The sequence below is a fragment of the Dipteris shenzhenensis genome, chromosome 14 (genome assembly GCF_047967505.1).
Source record: "Dipteris shenzhenensis isolate YYH24624 ecotype China chromosome 14, Dip_SZ_1.0, whole genome shotgun sequence".
NCBI classification, from domain to species: Eukaryota; Viridiplantae; Streptophyta; class Polypodiopsida; order Gleicheniales; family Dipteridaceae; genus Dipteris; species Dipteris shenzhenensis.
Window position 1 is genome coordinate 17,713,735 of NC_141609.1, and position 22,563 is coordinate 17,736,297.

The window sequence follows — 22,563 nt, forward strand, 5'->3', positions numbered from 1 at the left end:
GGAGAGTCGCAGGATCCGCCACAGCCACACGGACTCGGGGAGCTCCTGCCGTGGTCACCGCGTCGGCAAAGGTGTCGTGCATAACCCAGCCAAAATGGGAGCCCAAGTCCCTGACAATCGGCCGCAGCTCAGTAGCAAGCCCTGGAAAAACGAGTGTCACTGGGTGGCGAGGTATACGGAACCGCGTGTCGAAATCCGCTGCGCTGAAACCACGGTACCACGGGACTATCATGATGATCTTCCCATCCACCGATGTGGGGGAACCGGCAATCAGATTGCTCGCAGCTTTCTCGCTGGAGAGTTTGAGCCAGAAGATGCCCCTTCCCATAAGGGCCACCTCCTCGATATGGCCATCCTCTAGCAAGAGAGTGGACTGGAGCCAGTCCCTGATGGTAGACCTGGAGGGGGAGTGTCCAATGACTCTACCGTAAACAGAGGTACGAGCAAAGTCACTGGCTACCTCCTGAACACGAGATGATTGTTGCTCTGTCAGGATAACGCGGTAGGCATCTGGAGAGGGAGGGTCCGACTGGGCCTCCGGATCCGGGCTGGGGGCCGCCATACCGCCAAGACTAACTGCAAGCTTCCGATGAAGAAAAACAGGCTGCCACCCAAGAAGAGATGAAGCGGCGGTGGAGCCTGGGGGGCGGGATGGAGCGGAGGGGGCGGCTGGAGCGGAGGGGACGGCTGGAGCGGTGGCGAGGCGAGGATGGATGGAGCGGAGGCGGGCGAGGCGAGGCGAGGCGGAGGGGGCGAGGCGAGGCGGGATGGAGCGGGCGAGGCGAGGCGGGATGGAGCGGGGGCGGGCGAGGCGGGATGGCGAGGCGGGCTGGAGCGGAGGCGGGCGAAGCGAGGCGGGGTGGAGCGGAGGGGGCGGCTGGAGCGGCGGCGGGGGGGGGGGGGGTTGGAGCGGGGGCGAGGGGCGGGTTGGAGCGAGGGGGCGGGATGGAGCGGAGGTAAGGGCGGGGATGGAGCGAGGGGGCGGGATGGAGCGAGGGGCGGCTGGAGCGAGGGGCGGAGGTGAGGCGAGGGGCGGAGGTGAGGCGAGGGGCGGGATGGAGCGAGGGGCGGAGGTGAGGCGAGGGGTAGCGGGGTGCCGGCGGGGGGGGAGGAGAGGGGACGGGGGTCGAGGGCGGACGGGAGGGGTGGAGGTGGACGCGGCGAGGGGGGGGGAGCGAAGGGGAGGTAGGGGCTAACGGCGAGGGGGGGAGGGGAAGCTCGCAGGAGCGCTTTCAGGGTGAGACACAGTATCCTAGTTGTTTCTCAATAGATCTTGTACACACTGAAGTACAAACTGCTTAGAAGGAAGTGATTGTGGAAGTGGACACCAAAGCATGTAAGTCAGATATTCAAGCAGAGATTAAAGAACACGCAGCTAGATGTGATAATGCGCTGAAGATTAGAATAGGGGGACTCCTAGAAGATTGGTACAAAGAGGAGGACACATATAGTGAAATATTGACAAAGATCAAAGCAAGCGTACCCAACATTGAATGGGGGGATGATGATGAGCAGGATGATGACGACTCCAGGCCAGTTTCTATTTTGCACTATAAAGGTCATGCAATCCTTACACTGAAGTCAAAAGATATGCGGATTAAGCTTCTTCGATAATCTTACAAGTTGAAGGGCACCAAAGTATGGATAGCAGAGGAGCTTACACAAGCTCAACTTAAGATTAAGGCAACTGAATTAGCTAAAGTCAGGGCTGCCAGAAAGGATGGAAAATGGGCAGTTTACCGTGAAGGCGTAGCACTAATTAGAGAGTTCAAATCGAAACCAAAAGACTCTCAGTCTTAAACTGATGTATGGCTGTTTACTCTTCCAGACTATCATGTAGGTATTCTAAATAATGTGGGTGGCTTTTTGCACTCCTTGGGAGCTGCCATGTGCCCTCCCTAAAGTAGATGTACTAGAGGGTTTCTTGTTGTCCCATAGACCTTTTGGTATCCAGTGGATGTTAATAGACTCTCTTTCTTTCTTTCTTTCTCTTCGTCTCCCTCTACCCCTTTCCCTCCTCTCTCTCTCTCTCTCTCTCTCTCTCTCTCTCTCCTCTGCCTCCTCCCTCTCCTCTTCCTCCTTTCCTGCCATCTCTGGCCTTCACCAATTCAGCCCCCGCCCCCTTCATTGCATTGGTAACAGAGCCTTATGCTATAGTTTACCTAATGAGCTTGAAGGATGGCACGAGATGGAATGGTACTACTGTAATTTGCTACAGTACAGTGTGGTAGTGGGTCCTATGCTTATGTGTTTTGATCATACTTATTGTTGCGAATAAATATTTTGTCCTAATTATGCAGCACGTCCAGTGACATTCGAAACAGGAAGTTTCTATGTGTTTGATGGTCAGATGTCTTATGAGAGCATTGGTAGGTAGGATGTAGGTTGTTCCCTAAATCAGGCGGTTTCATTTGTACAGATGGTGGACCTCCACTTTTATTTGAATAATGAAATGAATCTGGAAGGGGGCTATTTGATTGATTTGTGGCAACGTTGTCTTCTAGAAGTTTGCCTAATTTTTCGAAATCACTGACTGAAAATGTGGTGACTGTCTTCTAATTTGAAGTTCTGGTGTCCTGGTTGAGGCTTGCTTAGTTGCACTTTCAGTACGGAGGCATATGCATTGGCCTTTATGTTTGTTCATCCCTACAAAAATCCCAGCTCTAGGTTTTGTATATGATAGTTCTATACTGCCTTTTGCATCATATTTCTATTGTCCTCCATCTGAATGTCTGTCTTGATGGACACCTGATTTGATGGTGTTTCTGCTATTGCAGTGGAGAAAGGTTATGGAGGCTCCAGATTCACATAAGAAGGCTGTTACCTGCATTACAGGCATTATGCTCTCATCTTGTGATGCTGTTTTTGTTTCTACTTCTTCGGATTGTACAGTGCACGTATGGACTGCAGTATTACCCTTGGAAGCTGAAGGTATGTGAGTGGACAAACAAAATACACATTGTTTTGTCAGTTTGAGATTATACTCTATCTGGGTATGCAAAGCTTTCTTAGTGTGCATGCAAAATTCCTTTGTGTTCTGTACCCCATCAAGAACTTTGGTCTTTAAGAGATCTGAAATCCACATCCCGTTGTCTTCTTGCTCTTTGGAGTGCATTGACTGTGCAAGTCTAGATAAATACAGTCTTGATGCCTTCCTTTCTTTACAGATGCAGCAACAGGGATCCGCTATATATAGATACAATTACTTGTTCTCGCATATCTACATGATGGGAGGTGCTTTTCACAACAGAAACAAAAATATAAATTAAATGTCTAGGTGAAGATTCAAAAGAGTGACTGTTGCTTGTTCTTGCATATCTACATGATGGGAGGTGCTTTTCACGAAACAAAAATATGAAATTAAATGTCTAGGTGAAGATTCAAAAGAGTTACTGATTATGCTCAATACAAGCAATTATATCTTTAAATTCCATCAGAATAGGTACTCCGCGGGTCTTTAGCTGCTTATGCTTGGGCACTGATGACGACATAAGTGTTGCTTTGCTTGCTAAGTATGTCTCCCTTTTTTGTTTTTCAAAACTATTTTGTTACCCTTCTCTTTCGCTTTCTCTTTTATTTTCTTTGTACAATTTTGGACTTTAGAACAACCAAATTCTAAATTTGTATGATTGGATTTATTCTGGTCTTACAAAGGTATATCTAAACTCTATTAGAATAGGAAGTACTGCAGCATTTGGTTTTTCCTTTTGTGAGAGAAGCCAGTTACTTGTCTGCTGTCTATTGTTCTGGTTGGGTTATTCATGGTTGTTAATATATCAGTGTTAGTTAACTTTACAATGTCACGGAAGTCATTAATATCTTGACTTTGAGGATTGCATCATGGCTCAGAATTCTGAATTCTCCCTTTTTTTGGAAAGTGAAAAGCTAAGGCCAACTCCTAATTTGCTTCCTCTTCCCCCACTCTCCCACCTTCCTGTCTTTTTTATTTTGAAAAGAAACAGGAGATATTTGGTAGCATGCATCTATGATGATGATAAAGCATTGTATGTGCAGGAGAATGTAAGGTAACTTTCCTTCAAAGCATTTCGACTGGGTACAGAGCTGTGATAGCAGCCTCCTTAGCTGTGCTGCCAGCCAAGACAGGAGACATCATGTTGGCAATGGGGGGGCTTGATAATCACATTCATCTTTACTGTGGGACAAGAGAGAGACTGGTACTATCCCTTTAACTAACGTCAATTTTCTTTATGCAAATATATTTTCTTGGCTAGCTGACAAAACCTGATTATTATCTTTTTCTTGTGTTGTCAACTTTGTTGTAGTTTACACCTGTCTGTGTTTTAAAAGGTCATCAAGACTGGATTCGCTCCCTTGATTTTTCACTTCCTGTGTCTGAAGGGGCTGCACCAAGTATTTATCTTGCCAGTTGTGGACAGGATAAAAATATAAGAATCTGGAAAATTTGTCCTAGGAGTTCTAGTATGTCCAGTGCCGCGAATAATGAAGTCCCAGAGCAAGGCCCTAGCATAAAAATGTATATTGAGGGACCTGTTTTCAAGGCAGGGATTTTATGGCAAGTCTCGATGGAGTCTTTGTTAGTTGGTCATGATGACTGGGTTTACTCTGTGCGATGGCAACCACCTTTATTCAACAGGGGACAAGAAAATGCTGGAAAGTATGCTAGCAGTGTGCAACCTATGAGTGTCTTATCGGCTTCTATGGATAGAACTATGATGATTTGGCGACCAGATTCAAAGACTGGACTGTGGGTGAATGAGGTAATTGTGGGGGAATTAGGTCATACTGCCTTGGGGTTCTATGGTGGTTTGTGGAATTCATCTGGAGATGCCATTTTGGCCCATGCATTTGGTGGGTCTTTTCACATGTGGCGGGATGTTGGGAACGAAACTGCAGATTGGCAGCCTCAATTGGTGCCTTCAGGCCACTCAGGTTATGTGGCTGATGTAGCTTGGGCAAAGACGGGTCAATTCTTACTATCAGCAAGTCATGATCAGGTATGATAACAGGCCTTTGCTCTTGTTCATATCTTTAAAGTCATGTAGTGGTTAATTCTGTTTTGTGTCCTGACATGAGCCCGAAACAGGATGTTTTTATGTAAAGAATGGAAACTTGCTTACCGTGTTCCTTTGGCTGGCTATCTTGAATCTGTACAATGTTGAAACCCTGAACAGAAACTTGCTTATGAGATTCCTTTGTCTTGGCTTGCAATCTTTAATACAAATGAGAGCTCCCTAGATAAGGGCTATTCCCTACACCCATAAATTGTGGATAGAGTTCATATTTAGGGGGACACATTGGCTCTCTAAAATTCCCATACCCCTCAATTTATTAGTGTACATGTCTTTTGTTCAATTAAGCTGTGTCGCAAGACACATTTCCCCCCCCCCCCCCCTAATTAAGGTAAGCTATATTCTTGTTAGATGAAATGAAGCTGAACCATTAATGAGCCATTTGCTTTTTAATGGCCTGGTCTCAATTAACTTATGGTTGTGCCCGCTTTAAAAAGGCCAGCTCCAAAAGCCCCTCGGGGACTTGGACCTGCGACCTCTGTTCTCTGCATGAGTTCTACCACCACGCTAAGAGTTTGGTATGACTTGGGGGCCCACTTTATTATATAGATATATTAGTGGAAGAGGGGAGGAAGCCTTCCTCCAATGGTGCCATGACACGAACGTCAAGGCACTGCCACATGCTATTGGAGGAGGAATTTCCCCCTCATAATCGACACCTGAAACAACCCCTCATAATTGACATGTCTGACCCTGGTGGGATAAGACTCAAAGATAAGAGTCCTCCAAACCACTGGATAATCTCGGAAAATACCAAAAACAATTGTGTTGCATTTAAAAAGGCTGAACTGAACAAAGGGGATGCCGAAGTTTTCATTCAAGGTTGAATATGTGTAACATGAAAATGCTTTCAGCTCATCGCCATGTATCTCACAATCAATAGGCAGCATGTGTGACGTATACAAAAATTATTTGAGCAAAAAGGCTTGGACACAAACCAGCAATATGAGTCTGGATGTTCAGCAATACGAGTCTGGATGTTCAGCTGCTATGATTGAAGTTCTTTTAGAGCATGTTCATGATGTTGCAGAACTGTGAATATTGGCACAGATATCATTAGGGCATGGTGTTCTATGCAGTTCTGTTTACATGTGGGGCTTTCCAACATATCGATAATGAATTCAGACGGCATCGAATTTGGACATGTGATACTTATTCTATTAATAAAAATGTGCACACACATGTCTAGGTCCTAGGGGCAATAGGAAGGGAAGAGTGCATTAAGGTGCATTGAATGGTACATGCATGGGTCATAGGCTAAGGGTAGGTGTAAATGGGAAGATGGAACTTGAGTGATCTCAAGGGACATTAATGAAAGGGTATCACCCTTTCATTGTGAATCTCACGTAGCATTTTTCATTCACATTGCATTCATTTGCCATCTCTCTCCCACCTTGCATGTAGGTCGAAATAGAACCAAGTACTCTCACGAGGGCGCTCTTCCCCATTGAAGGGCCAATTGGCATTCAAATTCTGCATGCATTGCTCACATTTATCATTCTTGAGAAGGCTGTTTCTTCACATTTGGTAACAGAGCTGTGACAATCCACGATCGGGACAGAAGAGTGTGCGGGACGGAGGTACGGACAGCAAGCGCGAGCGCACGAGAAGGCTGCATGGAAAAGAGTCGTAGGAGGCGGCGCGCGGGCGAAGACTGCACGCAAGGCGCAGGCCAAGAGAGCGGCAAGAAGGCCATGCGCGAAGAGATGTTGGCGGAAGCAAGGGCGTGGGAAGCAGGAAAGGGTAGGGGAGGACCCGTGCGGGAAATCTGCGTGCGAAAAATCTGGCTGCGAAACAGACCTCTGCAAATTTCGCAGGGTTGTATATTTGCTGTAGTCCTAGAAGCCACGATTCCTCAACTGATTTTTGTGGTCTTTGGACGGGGAACGGGGTGTCCTAACGGGGTGACTCTCCCCCCCGGTGCAAATAGACCCTTAAAACCCTTAAACCGTGGGGAAAAGAGACCCTCCCCGTTCTCCCCAACGGAAAGTCGGATTGGAACAAGATTTTAAGGGGGTGATCCACCCATCAAGTACCCTCTATAACGGTATCTAGAGCTCCATTCTGCTCAAAACAAGTAGCCCATACGGAGTATACCAGTTTACAGCATAAAAACAAAGAAGAAAGGTTAAAAGAGAAGGAAGAAGAGGTCAAATGAAGTAGTTTTTCGACACAAGCAAAGCGGGAGTCGGATAAGTACCACCAACTCTGCAACACTTGACTTTTGCTATAAAATAAACCCCTTTTCTGAAATTACAGCAAGCCATTTTCTCTTGTATTACTATGATAAGCTGGTTTCTCAGCTTAGCCATATGATTGAACAGTCCATTATGACAAAATTAGGGACTAAGAGTGCTGAATTTTGGGGATGATGATTTAAGTACCCCCTCAAAGAGAGCTAAATTCCAACCCCGAGAGAGAATAGAGTTCCCAAAGTATGATGGAGCAAGAGAGGCGGATAAAATCCTCAATTGGATTCGCCATTTTGAGCTATATTTTGCTCATCAAGATAAGACCGACCATGAGAAGCTTGCTCTTGCCACACTGCATCTACAAAAGGATGCTTTAATGTGGTGGTCCTTATCACAAAGGGGAAAAGAGCCTATTCTTCAATGGTCCAAATTTGTAGAGCAGCTTAAGGCCACTTTCATGCCTCCGAGGCATGAAGAAGACTTGACCTCCGCTGGGAAAGGCTAAGGCAATTCGAAAACGAGAGTAACGCTGAATTTACAGCTAGGTTCTGGAAACTCTCTTTAGAGTTACCTGAGAAGAGTGAGGATGATAAAAGGAAGAAGTATTTAGCAGCCCTAACCCCGAAAGTGAGGTATGAGGTTGAAATGTTCAACCCAACCACCTTGAAAGACCTCACTAAATTGGTTGAGAGAGGAAATTGAATCCTTGTAAACCCTTTAACAAAGGAAATGAGAAAGCCATTGTACAAAATGTTAATAGCCAATCACGTCCTGGATGAATACCATTTCTTTCCATGAGTGATGATGAGAAGAAAAAGCTAATTAAGGAGGGTAAATGTTTCGGATGTAAGAAACATAAACCAGGGCATCCATGGCATAAATGTCCTACTCTATTAGCCAAAATTACCAAAACCAATTCTGTAAAAGGGAAAGACAAAGCATCCAAGCAGGAGGGTGAGGCTTCTACCTCCTCATCCCAAGACTTTACGGTGAACATAGAACCAAGAGTAAATGCTATCCATTCAGCCAACACTGGTGTATGGATGTGTGAACTGAATAGAGAGTAGACATATTCATTGTGGAGTATAGATGGAGAAAAATCCGTATAGAGCATCTGATAGGATGAATAGGGCTGAAATAGAAGAGTTGGAAAAAGAGATTGAAGGTTTGTAGTTTCTATAGACTAAGTAGTTCTCCATCGCAAAATCATCTATAGCCAAAGTCTATCTAGTTCAATAACCCATTTGGGTGAGAGAATCGTTTTAATACTAACCGGTTTGTTGAGAATATGTTTCAGCTTATTGAGCAGGTTACTATAAAGAGATTTCAGCAGCTTGGTATCCATAAGAGAATTCTGAGTATGAAGAGATATTGAAGAAGCACTGCAGTGGTACTTTTGCATTTTGAATATTCAGCATCAAGAGGAATCAGAACTTGAAGATAGGATTTAAGTTTTGATTCAGAAGAGATCGTGTACTGCCAAGAGAAGAATATTTGCAGATTATGAAGAGGAGATGCAAATGCAGAAGTAAAAGAGAAGCATACGCAAGAGAAAGAGACAAGAGAGGATCCAGAAGAGGACTTTTGCCCATTCAAGCAGGAGGGAGTGTCATGACAAGAGAAATCACTAATCCGTGATTAGTAGACATTGAAAACATTATTATATACTATACGCCAATGGTGTAACATGTATATGTATTTATGATGGACACCGACCGATTTGTTATGGCGGTGGATCATCTGTGTAGATAGGACTAGTTGAGCTGGAGCGACTGCTTCAGACGGCATTGAATTTGGACATGTGATACTTATTCTATTAATAAAAATGTGACACACACGTGTCTAGGTCCTAGGGGCAATAGGAAGGGAAGGGTGCATTAAGGTGCATTGAATGGTAGATGCATGGGTCATAGGCTAAGGGTAGGTGTAAATGGGAAGATGAAACTTGAGTGATCTCAAGGACATTAATGAAAGGGTATCACCCTTCCATTGTGAATCTCACGTAGCATTTTTCATTCACATTGCATTCATCCGGCATCTCTCTCCCACCTTGCATGTGGGTCGAAATAGAACCAAGTACTCTCACGAAGGCGCTCTTCCCCATTGGAGGGCCAATTGGCATTCAAATTCTGCATGCATTGTACACATTTGCATTCTTGAGAAGGCTGTTTCTTCACAATGAAGATTCATGGAAGTTGGTATTACATGGGTGTTAACACTTGCAATAGTGGAGTTTGGTACACACAAAAGCCATAACAGAGTCTGTTATGCACAAGAAGCCATAACAAAGGGAGGTTCTCACTTATTAGCTGTCCAAGCAAAAACCCAATAATAAAGGATGGTAGAAGTCGATTGCAAAGTGGTCAGTTTCTTTTATTTGATTTCAGTGCCTCAGGGGTAATTGATATTTGTTCGTGATCAATGCCCCACATGTGAGCCCCCATATGAGGAGGACAATGGGACAATAGATCTAGATTGAAGTCCTCTTAGTTGGGGACTTCAACGCAAGAATAGGCACTCGTCAGGAACCACTCCTCGACTTCAGGGATGATTCCACTCTACTGCCAGACATTGACCTTGAGGAGGCAAGTATGCTATGAGTTTCAGCTGATAGACGAGGACCGTTCATCCTATGGGCAGGCCCTATTAGACCTCGGCAGGATGCTGATCTCATTATTTATAATGGTCTTGACAGATGGCCCGCATCAGGTGGCTTCACTTGCTTTCCACATGGGGGAGGCTTCAGTGTTGTGGACTACATCATGGGATCCCCTGCCTTCACATCTTGCATCACTGACTTTACCATAGCAGCTCTCCCTCCAGGGGCCGACCATACCCATCTTTTCTTTAGCATTTCTACTCCCCGCCGCACAGCACTTTCTACCTCGTTGAGCTCTTACTTCACTTACCATGATATACGCTTTGATCGCGATCACTCACCTACTTACTCTGGCCGTCTGTACATACTTCTCGCATACATTGACTTTGTACCCTTACTAGAAGACCGTGCTGCGCTAGTCACTCGCTCACTACACGAGGCCGCTCTTCACGCCTTTTCCCACACCACCCGCTCCACCCGCCTACCACCTCATGGGACCGTACCCTGTAATAGGTGGTACGATGATGAGTGTAAGGCTTTACGCCGTTAGCTCATATTCGAAACAAAAAACAGCCTTCCGAGCAAACCAGAGACGCTATGCGAGTATCGCCGTCTGGTACGCAGGAAGCAACTTGACTTCGTGCGTCGGAACGAGAAGGAGCTACTGAACATTCTGGTCAGTAACAACTCTAAGGACTTCTAGCGGAGATTTCTAGAGGGATGGTCCTCCCATCACTCACTGACACTTAGGTGTGGTCTGATTATGCACGCACGCTCTATGATATCCCAAATCAGCCAGCCCCTAACCTATCACATATGCCACGTCCCACATCCTGTACCCTCTTTACTAGGGGGGGTAAAGGATGTCGTAATGAAACTTCATAATGGCCGAGCGAAGGATCATGAGGGACTATGTACTGAGTTTAGTGCATATGGGATTAAACTCCTAGCCCCGATCTTAGCCAAGCTATTTAATGAAGCTGTTTGCTTGGGGTTTCCACGCACCTGGACCATCAACACTATCTCACCCATCCACAAGGCAGGGGATCCCATGAACCCGGAGAACTACAGGACCATCATGATTGGACATGTCATGTCCAAGATTTATGCATCAGTACTTGATTCTGAGGTCAGCAGATTTGCGGAGTGTCGAGGACTCAGAGCAGCGGGATAGGTCAGTTTCAAGCGGGATCATGGGACCATGGACCACATTCTCGCGCTTAGATGTATCATCGAGGAGGCGAGGGCACGGAAGCAGAGGGTTTACAGTTGCTTTGTGGACTTCCGCAAGGCATTTGACACCGTTCCGAGGGCTCGCCTCATACGACGCCTACAGGATCTGGGTTACGACCAGGAGATCATTTGGGCTGTCATGGCACTTTATGAGTGAGTTTCAGGTAGAGTCCGGACAGGATCTGGATGGACAGATGAGATCATGAGTACTATCGGGATCAAACAAGGATGCCCATTATCACCTACCTTGTTTGGCCTCTACATCGATGAGCTCGAGACAGTGATGTAGGCACAGGGTGGGGTAGGCTGCTCTCTCGCGGGCACGCTGATCTAGATATTACTTTATGCAGATGACGTGGCTCTCTTGTCTTCCTCAGCAGAGGGGCTCGAGAGACACCTTGACGTACTACAATCCTTTTGTGAATCTCATGATTTGAAGGTCAACTTCGGTAAAACCAAGGTTATGATCTTCAATACATCTCGAGTTGTCATGCGCGATGAGCATTTCACATTTGATGAGTCCCCTGTTGAGGTAGTTTCATCATACACTTATCTGGGGGTCGTCTTTTCTGGACCCACCTTCACCATGAGACCCGCGATGTAGGAACGCCTGAGCAGAGGATATGCTTCATTGGCTAGACTAGAGAGAGAGTGCTTCCGCTCTCATTTTCAGGATCCATGGACCAAAGGGTTGCTTTTTGACTCCTTGGTCCGCCCTGCAGGGACGTATGGCAGCCCATGCTGGGGGCTAGATTTGTCGGATACAGAGTGGGCCAGGGTGGAGCGACTACAGGTTCTCATGTTATCACAGATGATCCGTGGTAAGCCATCTGTCCCTCACTAGATCATTCGGGCGGAGTTTGGGTCACTCCCATTACAGCTAGATGCTGCATTTCAGTTACATATCTGTACCGAGTCAGGGAGTATGGGGATTACACATCCGGGCGTAGCAGGATACCATGGCTAGCACTGTCCTCTTCTATGGCACTTGCAGCAGCGGGAGATCAGAGGTGTTAGTATGCACACACAGAGAGATGGTTTGCAGGACTAGGGCTGCACATGGATAGACTACCTCCTTTCAGTACAGCATGGATGCTCCTTTCTCTCCCCTCCTATCACACGAGGTCAACCAGGTTATCCGTGAGAATCTTCAGGTGTCCTGTTTACTATGAGATCCGAGGGCATTTCTACTGCCTCTTCAGAGATAGTTATGGGATGTTGGCCCATGTCCTCTCCTACCTAGACCAGCGATGCTTGGCTGGTTTCATTCATGAGATGCTCAGACACCGCGATAGGATACTCCGAGCACGGAGACAGGAGCAGCCTTGTCCCTCGACTGATACCTCTCAGAGCTCTATCACGGAGTTCTTTCAGCCAGATCACATAGACTCCCTTGAGGTGAGACCCCGACACGACCGTGACCCAAAGCCTGTGACCCGACAGCTCAAATAGAGGGTTGACTCACAGATCACACTTGGGGACATCCCCTCCTTGTTTAGAGTCGGAGCTCGACCGACGGGGGTCACAGTGGCCTTGGTTAGACGCAGAGCTACGACACATACTAGGACTGCACCCTTGAGGGGGCGACATCGTTCTATTGCTGACCTCACGCCTCCACTTCCATAGCCTCTTCCATCCTGATGTCCTGTTGCTGACGACGATGATGATGATGATGATGGTTATGGTGATGCCGACGATGATGCTGAGATTGATATATATATATATAGTTGGGATATGACTATGTTGTACTTAGGACTTAGTATTGCCATTTTGCATTTTTTTGCATTTTGCATTGGTATGGATGCTTCTTTAGTAGCTCCACTACCACAGCTCATTGTATCAGGGTTTTCACAGTCTCATAGACCCATCGGTCTTCCGAAGACTTTAATAAACTTTCTTTCTTTCTTTCTCTCTCTATATATATATGCCCAGACCCACCACATGTCACCTGTTTACTTCGCAGAACGAGCTGCCCTTCTTCGGCCTCATAACTAACAATCACCAGATCTGAGGGGCTATGTGCTGAGCATTTTGCGCATGGGCAAGAGATCCGATGGACTGTCCACCAAGATGCGGTCACGAGTGACACACACTCCACGTATGACACAAAGAGAGCCCAGAGTACGCACGATCGAGGTTCGGCCTATCTCATGCCTTCTCAGAGGCGACCGCCAGAGAGGAGGCACCACCCTTGACGTAGCCCACCGGATCCAGAGATCGAGGAGACCACGTCCTCCCCCACGTTGTGAGACAGCTCGACAGACACAGATACGAGAGCTTCTCACATCTCATCAGAGTGCCACCAGGTTACTTGGATATATGGAACCTGAGCACGTACTAGGAGTGCTAGCCCCAAGTGCCTGACACGCTTCTGTTACTTTGCTACTCTAGTCTAGTGTTTTGCTTTGCTCACTAGCTGAGCATGTTAGCATGTTAGCTTTTGCTTTCAGTTTTTTAGTTTTCAGTTCTAAGCAAGGGTCTTAGTGAACCCTTTGCTTCAGCCCTTAGTGGCTTGTATGAGGTACTTGTTGGGTTCGCACTTTGTCTCATAGGCCCACGAGGCCTCTCGTAGACGTTAATATATCTTTCTTTCTCTCTCTCTCTCTCTCTCTCTCTCTCTATATATATATATATATATATATAGCAACAGGCTATAGCACATAATAAGAAGATACTACGCATTGGAGGGTTGCACAAGGATTGCCTTGGCCTTTTCAATGAAGAAGAGGATTACACAGTAGACGAGAGGATTGCATGTCTCTAGAAGGAAATACGGCAAGTAGAGTGGGATCATAATGATATTAGCTGTGTCTCCCAAACAGGAATGCAAGTACAAGTGTTTTTCAAGGAGAGAGCGGGGAGAATTAAGATTCTTTGACAGACAAACAAGTTGAAGGGCACAAGGATTTGGATCTCCGAGGAACTCACCTTAACTCAGCTCAAGCAGAGGAGTGTCGAGCTCACCAAAATGAAGGATGCACGTAAAGATGGAAAATGGGATGTGTATCGAGATGGAAGAACATTAATTAGAGATTTCAAATCTAAACCTAAAGACTCTTAGTCTTAAACTGATGTTACGAAGGCCACTTCTATTAGTTTTATAGTCCTAGTATGTATCGGTGTGATATAATAATCGAGCTGAGATGCCGTGTGCACTCCTCCAGATGTTGTAAGTCTTTTTGACATTTTGTACTTTGTCCCATAGACCCGTGAGGTCTCATGCGGACATTAATATGACTCTCTCTCTCTCTCTCTCTCTCTCTCGTATCTGCTCTCGTACCTCCCAGTACCTGCTCGTTGTACCTTGACTTCCCGTACCTCTGCTCGTTACCTCCCCGTACTTGCTCGTCGTACATCTCCGTACCTCCCGTACTTGCTCTCTGTACCTCCGTTCTTGCTCTCCGTATCTCCTTGTACCTGTTCATCATACATCTCTGTACCTGCTCATTGTACCCTCGTCGTATCTGTTAGCTGGTTCGCCTTTGAAGAATACACCCCTAGCTGGGCTGAACTTCCAATTCACCTAGGGGGTTAGTTCAGCCTGGGGGTGGTAGGAGAAAATGGCCAGCAAGGATTGGCCCAACCTACCTTCCTCTTTCTCCAAAAACCCCTTGACTCCAACAGCCTCGCACAGCAGAGCCAGATATGCCACTGTTGCGACTCGAACACCCTTTCAGTATGCACGTGTGTATGAATGAGGAGGTCTTTCCGACCAACCCATTATTGAGTATCATAAACAGATTTTATTCTTGCAGGCTGAGGTGCGAGATTTGAGACAACAACTAGCGGATGCAATAACAAGGATTCAGATTCTTGAAGGTCCTGGTAAGCAAGCAGTAATAGATGAGGCTGTCAAGTCTTGCAATGCTTTCCCCCCTACTTCTCAAATAATTTCTACTGTCAAAGAATGGTTCAAAATGAAGTACAGACAGCCAAGCGAGAGGTTAGTGTAGAGGTTGAAGCAAAGGTGAATAAAACTGATATTCAAGAAGAGAGCAAAGAACATGAAGCCAGACGGGACAATGCACTAAAATTCAGAATTGGGGGGCTTCCGGATGGATGGTACAAGGTTGAGGATTCCTTTGATGATACTTTAGCACAGGTTCAAGCAGCTTTGCCTAACATTGATTGGACAGCAGATGAAGATGATAAGCCAGAGAGGTGAAGCTAGAGTAGTTGATATTGGTTATCGGAGAGGGCATGCTGTAATTTTATTTAATTCATGAGATATACGGCTTAAATTCCTCAGACAGTCTTACAAGTTGAAAGGAACTAAACTATGGATAGCTGAGGAACTCACAAGAGCCCAGCTGAAAGATAAATCAGTGGAATTAGCTAAGGTTAAAGCTGCCAGGAAAGATGGAAAGTGGGCAGCTTACCGTGGTGGAATAGCACTTATCAAGAAGTTTAAATCCAAACCAAAAGACTCTCAGTCTTAAAATGATGTATGGCCAATGATATATATGGTCTTAGATCATAGTCTAGGTACTCTAAATAAATGGAGTTGCTTCTGCGCTCCTTGGGAGCTGCCATGTGCTCTCCCTAAGCTGATGTACTGCATGGTCTTCTCTATTGTCCCATAGACCTCTGGTCTCCCATGGACGTTACTAGACTTTCTTTCTTTCTTTCTTTCTCCTGCTCAATTCTAACTGCAAACTGCTAGATGATGCACTCAATACACAAAGTGATGCGGTGGATGTGAGTGAGAGAAATAGAGGGAGAGAATTATAGTGGACCCTCCAAAGAGGGATATATAACTGAAATGTATGAATGTCCAAAGGGCTGAATACAATTGTATGGAGGGCTGACAGAAGAAAAGATTGCACATGTGTGAGCTCTCACAGGGTGATTTTCGTATGAAAGTCAAAGGCGCAGGCTTGCTGAACTGCACGGGAAATTGGAGGCCCTTGTAAGGGCTTAGCGGTACAGGGAGTTGAAGCAGGGTGTTGCAGTGTACGGCCCGACTGACTGCATGTACGAGAGCCATACACGACTATACAGAAGCAGGGTCATCTGGGTACGTGTCTGTACAGAGGTTTGCACAGGTAAGAGTTGTATGGAGGAGTACGGCTTGTTGTGTACCTCAGCGTATGGCCTGAGTACGGACTGCTTCATGTGTACGTACGACATAACTGCAGCATACGAAAGTTATACGGACAGTGTACAAGGCTGTGTGCCGTACAGCTTGTACGGGCTACTTGCTATTGCCTTGGGCTACGGAAGTCTCCAGTGGGGTAAGTCCCAGATTCTGTGGATGAAAGTCATTGTCTGAAAGATGGCATCAACCTGGAGAGGTCTCATGGCGAACTCTTCCTGTACTATCTCATGTGGGACTGAGGGCTTACATTGGATCATCCTGGACCCCATCGTTAGCTGTAGCCGCTTGAAGCCCCTCTAGTCTGTCCTCGGAAGATCGCATCCCCAGAACGGTGCTGCATACATAGCAGTCGGTCGCACCAATGTGTCAAAAAGCCAACCCTTTGTCGGTGGATCCTGGAAGCGTGCCTGGAAGCATTGTTGCTCTAGTCTAGCCAAAACACTACGTCCTCATGTGAGCTGTGCCTGGGCTGCATGGGTCATTGTGAATGATGGGTCCTGTGAAGACTGCTCCCAAATATGTGTACGGCTGCACTATCTCCGTTGGCTCGCCACGATAGGTGAAACTAAGTTGAATCATTGCTCGTGAGGTGTTGAAGATCATAACCTTAGTTTTCCCAAGGTTGACCGTTAGGTCTCTCTCTGTGCAAAACACCTCTAATGCCTCCAGGTCTATGTGCAGCCCCTCCGCCGAAGAGGATATAAGGACTATATCATCAGCATATACAATATCTGTATGAGGATAATGAACCCTTGCCCCCTAGGCGATCTTTGAAAGATGTGATCTCATCGATGTAGAGTCCAAAGAGAATCGGTGAGAGAGGGCAGCCCTGGACAGGTGGCACAACTGTACAGAGCAGTACGGAAGGTGTGCAGACTCGAGACAGGTGGCGCGCAACTGTACGGAGCAGTACGGGGCTGGATGAGGCCTATTGGAGCAGCAAAAGAGGCTGCCATGAGGCAGGGACCTGCCTTTATATAGGCTGGGCCCTTGCCTTGATTGGAGGGCCAAGGCCCTAGAAGAGTGGGCCCAAAAGGCTCCAGTTTGTGAGCCCTAATAGGGCTGGACCAGCCACAGACTGGTCGGCCAGTCTGCTGCAAGATGGTCAGTTTTTGCCAGCCCCCTTGGGGCCTATAAAAGGAGGGCCTCCAGCCCTCATTCAACATCTTTTGGAGCAGTTTTCACTCAAGCAGCAGGAGCAGTCTTCTACCTATCTTGGAGCCTATAGTTTGGAGGACCAAGAGACCTAGAGAAGCCACAGACGCAGCTTGAAGGGTTGCCCACCTAGGCTGATCTATAGGCAACAAGGTGGAGAGGATCACTCTAGAGAGAGAGTCTACATTTGCTCGAGGTGGAGCACGCGGGCTCAGAGATCTAGAAGTGCCAAGCTTGTAGTAGAAGGACCTTGTGGTATTGTATCCTGTCCTAGTTTCTGGACGGACGGAAATATAAAGTGTTGCTTCTATATTTGTCTTTGAGCATTGTCTATTTACTAGCTTGCACATCTATGCACAACCTCTGTTGGGTCATTTCTAACATGGTACCTGAGCCCAAGTAGGAGGCTCACATGTGTGGGAGCTTGAAGGCAGGGACCTTGCTGAAGGACAACCGTGATTCAGAAGCTCTAGGGAATCGACTTCCACGATTGGAGGATTGTGCCCTTGCAAGAAGGAGGGTGACTCAGGTTCAGTCAGGTGCGTTCAGAGTTCTGATCTACTAAAAATTGAGTTTGGTTGACTTTGCTGTGTGATATAACAGCAGAGATGTTGACCTCTATAGCCTCTTCAACCCCTGCTCTCCCTTCCTCCTCCCCTAACTTTCTCTCATTCACTATCCTTAACTTCGGAGAGTCTGGGAAACTAGACAGGACCAACTACCCAATCTGGAAGGTGAAAATCCGGAGCCATTTAGTGGCTCGGAAGTTGTGGAAGCTGATAACGGGAGTGGAGGCGAAACCGGAGGTCATGGTGGACAGGCAAGGGAAGATAGTCATGGCAGTGGACAAAGAGGAGCTCGAAGCTTGGGAAGATAGAGATGCCCATGCCTTGGCATAGGGACTACGACAGACAGACTCTGTTCTTCCACATATCCAAATGGCTGAGACGTCAGTAGAGGTGTGAATCACTCTGAAGGATCTATACGAGACGGACAACACCTCCCGGATTTTGCTTCTTCAACATCAACTCTACAATCTTGATATGGAAGGAGATACGGTACATAGCCACTTGACGAAGGTCAAGGTGGTGAGGGATCAGCTGGCAGCAGTTGGTCAGAAGACAGACTCATGCTATTTGGCCTTGATGGTACTGAGGAGACTACCTTGGAGTTTCAAGAGCTTTGTTACGACCATGATAGCAAGACAGAGGACCAAACCTCTGACGTTTGAGGAGTTGGGTCCATTACTGCTACAGGAGGAAGCTCGGGAGAAGCCCTACAATGACGACAAAGACGACAAGGCGATGTTGGCGAAGGATTATGCTGGCAACGGAAAGGGCAAGACAACGGTGGCAAGTCCAAGAAAGACAACTCTGACGATGAGGAGACTTCGAAGAGAAAGCAAAAGAAGAAGTGCTTCTACTGTGATACGCCAGGACATTTTACAAAGGACTGCAGAAAGAAAAAGGCGGATCGGAAAAACAAAAAGGAGTTCGACTTAGATTCAAAGGGAGAGGCCAAGCAAATGTGGTAATCAAAGAGTTGTTCCTTGTGACATCACCGAGTGTTATTGAGGTAAGATATGTTGACCAAGAAATCACAGTGAGGATGTCTGACATAGAGATGTGGGTCGACGAGGAGTCATTTGTGAAGGTGAAGGACATCATGGAGCGCTTGGTACCTTCCAGGTGCGTGGCAGTTGACACTAACACGAGGGTGGATCCCATGGAGGGCCATGGGGTCTCATGGCTAGATGGATGCTGTACTTCAGAAGGGGACAATACAAGATTAGGCAGGCTGTTGGTGGGTGCCTCGATGAGGTACAGGGTTTGCTTTGAGAGCAAACACACAGGTAGTACAACAGTCTGGTATGTACTTGATATTTTGCATTTGAGCCTTTATAGCATGCTGTGGAGAGACTCTGCTCTTCATTTGTCTTAGGTGATACGAGATTGGAAGGAATTGGTCTTCTTCGAAGGCAAAAGGGGAAGGATTGGTGCTTCTTCAAATCTTGGACACAGATTGCTAGAAGGTGATGGACAAAGAGTACTGAAGCCAGAAGAGTACCTGCTTGATAACTCAGCAAGAGTTCATGGTCAAGGTTATCTGGAAATATTCATTGGTTGCAGACCTTGCCAAAGGAAGGGCGGATTGAAACAGACCCTAAGAGCATGGTGCCTGGAAGACTCTAGGTTGTTCACTCATTATGAGGGAGGCAACTGGAAGATCGTAGAGGTTGGGTTGCTCGAGTTTGAAGGAGGGAACGTGATTGAAGGAGGTGGTGCCAGGAGGTGCTACCAAAGATGGACCTGTGTACCAGGATGGTGTGTGGAAGTGGAACCAGAGCTGATGGAGTAGGAGCCACTAGATGAAAAGCCAGGAAAAGTTTTCGACATCGAAAAGTTCCAGAGGACTACAACCGGGGAGTTACTAGAGCATCGTCATCGACGTGTTGGCATTGGGCCTGGATGTGTCGGTGAGAGGGGGTGTTGGAATGGTCACCTCCCCATCTGTAAGCCCCCATATGAGGAGAGCATGGGGGAAGGAGACCTAGGGCAGTACCCCACAGAAAAAGAGAGAAAGGGGCTGCCACATGGACAGCATCATGGCTGTCATGTGGGCAGCACATCTAGAGAAGACCCGGGACAGGTGGCACAACTGTACGGAGCAATACGGAGGGTGTGCAGACCCGAGACAGGTGGCACACAATTGTACGGAGCAGTACGGGGCTGGATGAGGCCTATTGGAGCAGCAAAAGAGGCTGCCATGAGGCAGGGACCTGCCTTTATATAGGCTGGGCCCTTGCCTTGATTGGAGGGCCAAGGCCCTAGAAGAGTGGGCCCAAAAGGCCCCGGGTTGTGAGCCCTAATAGGGTTGGACCAGCCACAGACTGGTCGGCCTGTTTGCTGCAGGCTGGTCGGTTTTTGCCAGCCCCCTTGGGGCCTATAAAAGGAGGGCCTCCAGCCCTCATTCAACATCTTCTGGAGCAGCCTTCACACAACCAGCAAGAGCAGTCTTCTACCTATCTTGGAGCCTTTACTTTGGAGGACCAAGAGACCTAGAGAAGCTGCAGACGGAGCTTGAGGAAGGGTTGCCCACCTAGGCTGATCTATAGGCAGCAAGGTGGAGAGGATCACTCTAGACAGAGAGTCTACATATGCTCGAGGTGGAGCACGCGGGCTCAGAGATCTAGAAGTGCCAGGCTTGTAGTAGGATCTTGTGGTATTGTATCCTGTCCTAGTTTCTAGACGGACGGAAATATAAAGTGTTGCTTCTATATTTGTCTCTGAGCATTGTCTATTTACTGGCTTGCACATCTATGCACATAAGTTAAGAAGATTGTGATTCCACACCCCCCATCACACTGTGTGAGCTCCTAGGCATTACTATTAGTCTTCCACTATGCGTACCCTCTGTTGGGTCATTTCTAACACTTTCTGATGTATGTATCTATATATACATGTATATACATATACATATACATATACATATGCATATACATATATACATACATATGTATACAGAAGTGCACGCGCGCACACCCACACACACATGTCACATGCATTTATCTATATGTATGTATGTATGTATGTATCTATGTGTGTGTGTGTGTACGTACATACGTACATACATACTATGCTTCAACTTTCACAAGGAAGTGCTTGATTGCTTGACAAGGTTTCACATGGGCATGTATTCAAAACATATTGGATGAACGAAAATCCTATGGGAATGTAATGTAGTGTGAATACTTTCTTCACTTGTTTGTTTTTTGATTTGACATTGATTTATGGAACTACAAATAGGTCGAGAAATGAAATGTTTTGTTTAGATATCCTCAAATTTCAAGTTCAGTGCTAATGCCTTTCTTCATGTTTTTTCAACATGTGTGAATATATCATATTTGACTAGTTTCGTTCTTGCAGACCACTCGTTTGTTTGCACCGTGGCATTGTAGCAAGGTGGAGCAAGCAAAACCAGCTAGCTTGTGGCATGAAATAGCTCGTCCACAAGTACATGGACATGACTTGAACTGCCTTGCACTACTTAGGGGCATAGGTAACCACCACTTTGTAAGTGGGGCAGAGGAGAAAGTTGCAAGAGTTTTTGAAGCTCCTGGTGCATTTCTAAAGACTTTGGAGCACGTAGCAGGGTGTACAGTTGCTAGCCAAGAGATGGTTAGGGCTGAAGATGTCAGAGTTCTAGGAGCTAATATGTCTGCTCTTGGCTTGTCACAAAAGCCAATCTATTCTCACGGTTAGTTTCTATCTTGTATTTAGTTTGTATCTTGTATTGTTTCACCATTTCACTTGTCCTTCACAGTGTAAAATCAATCTTTTTTTCTCTTATTTTCGTATAACGAACACATTAATTAGGGTAACCACCAATCATTTCAAAAACTAAAAGTTACGAAGACGAAAACTTTAGAAAGGTGTGGAAGCGCACGCATATGGGATTGCTTCTGTGTCTAGATCACTAGCATTGAAAACCATCTTTGCATCGGATGGTTCGATGTATTAATGATTTCCACCTTATTAACTGCAACCTTTGAATTGTTTGATATAAGATCATGTAACTTTTTGCAACCATGTATGCAAATGCGTTTTCTTGATTAGGAAGCTCGTTGTATTCTTTTGATTTAGCTATCAAGTCATGCATATGCTTTTAAAGATATTTGTAGGTGGTATGTTAGCATGGTGGCAAGAAACACCGTTTCACCAAGGCGAAATGGAAATGGAAACGCAGAAGAAACGAAAACGGCTGAAATGTTGTTTCTGTTTCCTTGTTTTTAAAAGAACCCTAATTAGGGTTTTTACGGCCGCCTCAGGCCTGCTGCCCGTGCCGTGCCTGTTTTCACCACTTGCTGCCTCTACCCTCCACCTTGCTACTCTCCTCTACCCTCACCCTCCTACTCTCCCCTACTCTCCTCTACCCTCCACCCTCGTCTACCCTCCACTCTCCTACTCTCCTCTACCCTCCACTCTCCTCCTCTCCTCTACCCTCTCCACTCTCCTCCTCCTCCTACTCCTACTCCCTCCTTGAGTCCTTGTCCTTTACCCTCTCACTCTCCTCACTTTGTAGCAGAATTTCACTTTAAGCACTATATTCATAATTGTATTATGTATAAAATTTTTATTTTCACACATAAATTGTACTATATTGTCGTTTCTTGTTTCGCCGCTTCAGTTTGGGCGGAACCATTTGTGGCATTTCTGTCATTTTTGTTTCTCCCGT

The 22,563-nt window shown here is 46.4% G+C and overlaps 1 protein-coding gene across 2 annotated transcripts in view; it reads left to right on the forward strand.

Annotated features, from left to right (window-relative positions):
* ELP2 (elongator protein 2) overlaps positions 1-22,563 on the forward strand; it is a 64,546-nt gene that overhangs the window by 35,700 nt on the left and 6,283 nt on the right. For both annotated transcript variants that reach the window (XM_087384755.1, XM_087384754.1), the window contains 4 exons: positions 2,778-2,931; positions 4,015-4,175; positions 4,284-4,976; positions 21,255-21,585. In XM_087384755.1, the coding sequence (XP_087240881.1) occupies positions 2,778-2,931; positions 4,015-4,175; positions 4,284-4,976; positions 21,255-21,585 (1,339 nt within the window). The remainder of the gene's footprint in view (positions 1-2,777; positions 2,932-4,014; positions 4,176-4,283; positions 4,977-21,254; positions 21,586-22,563) is intronic.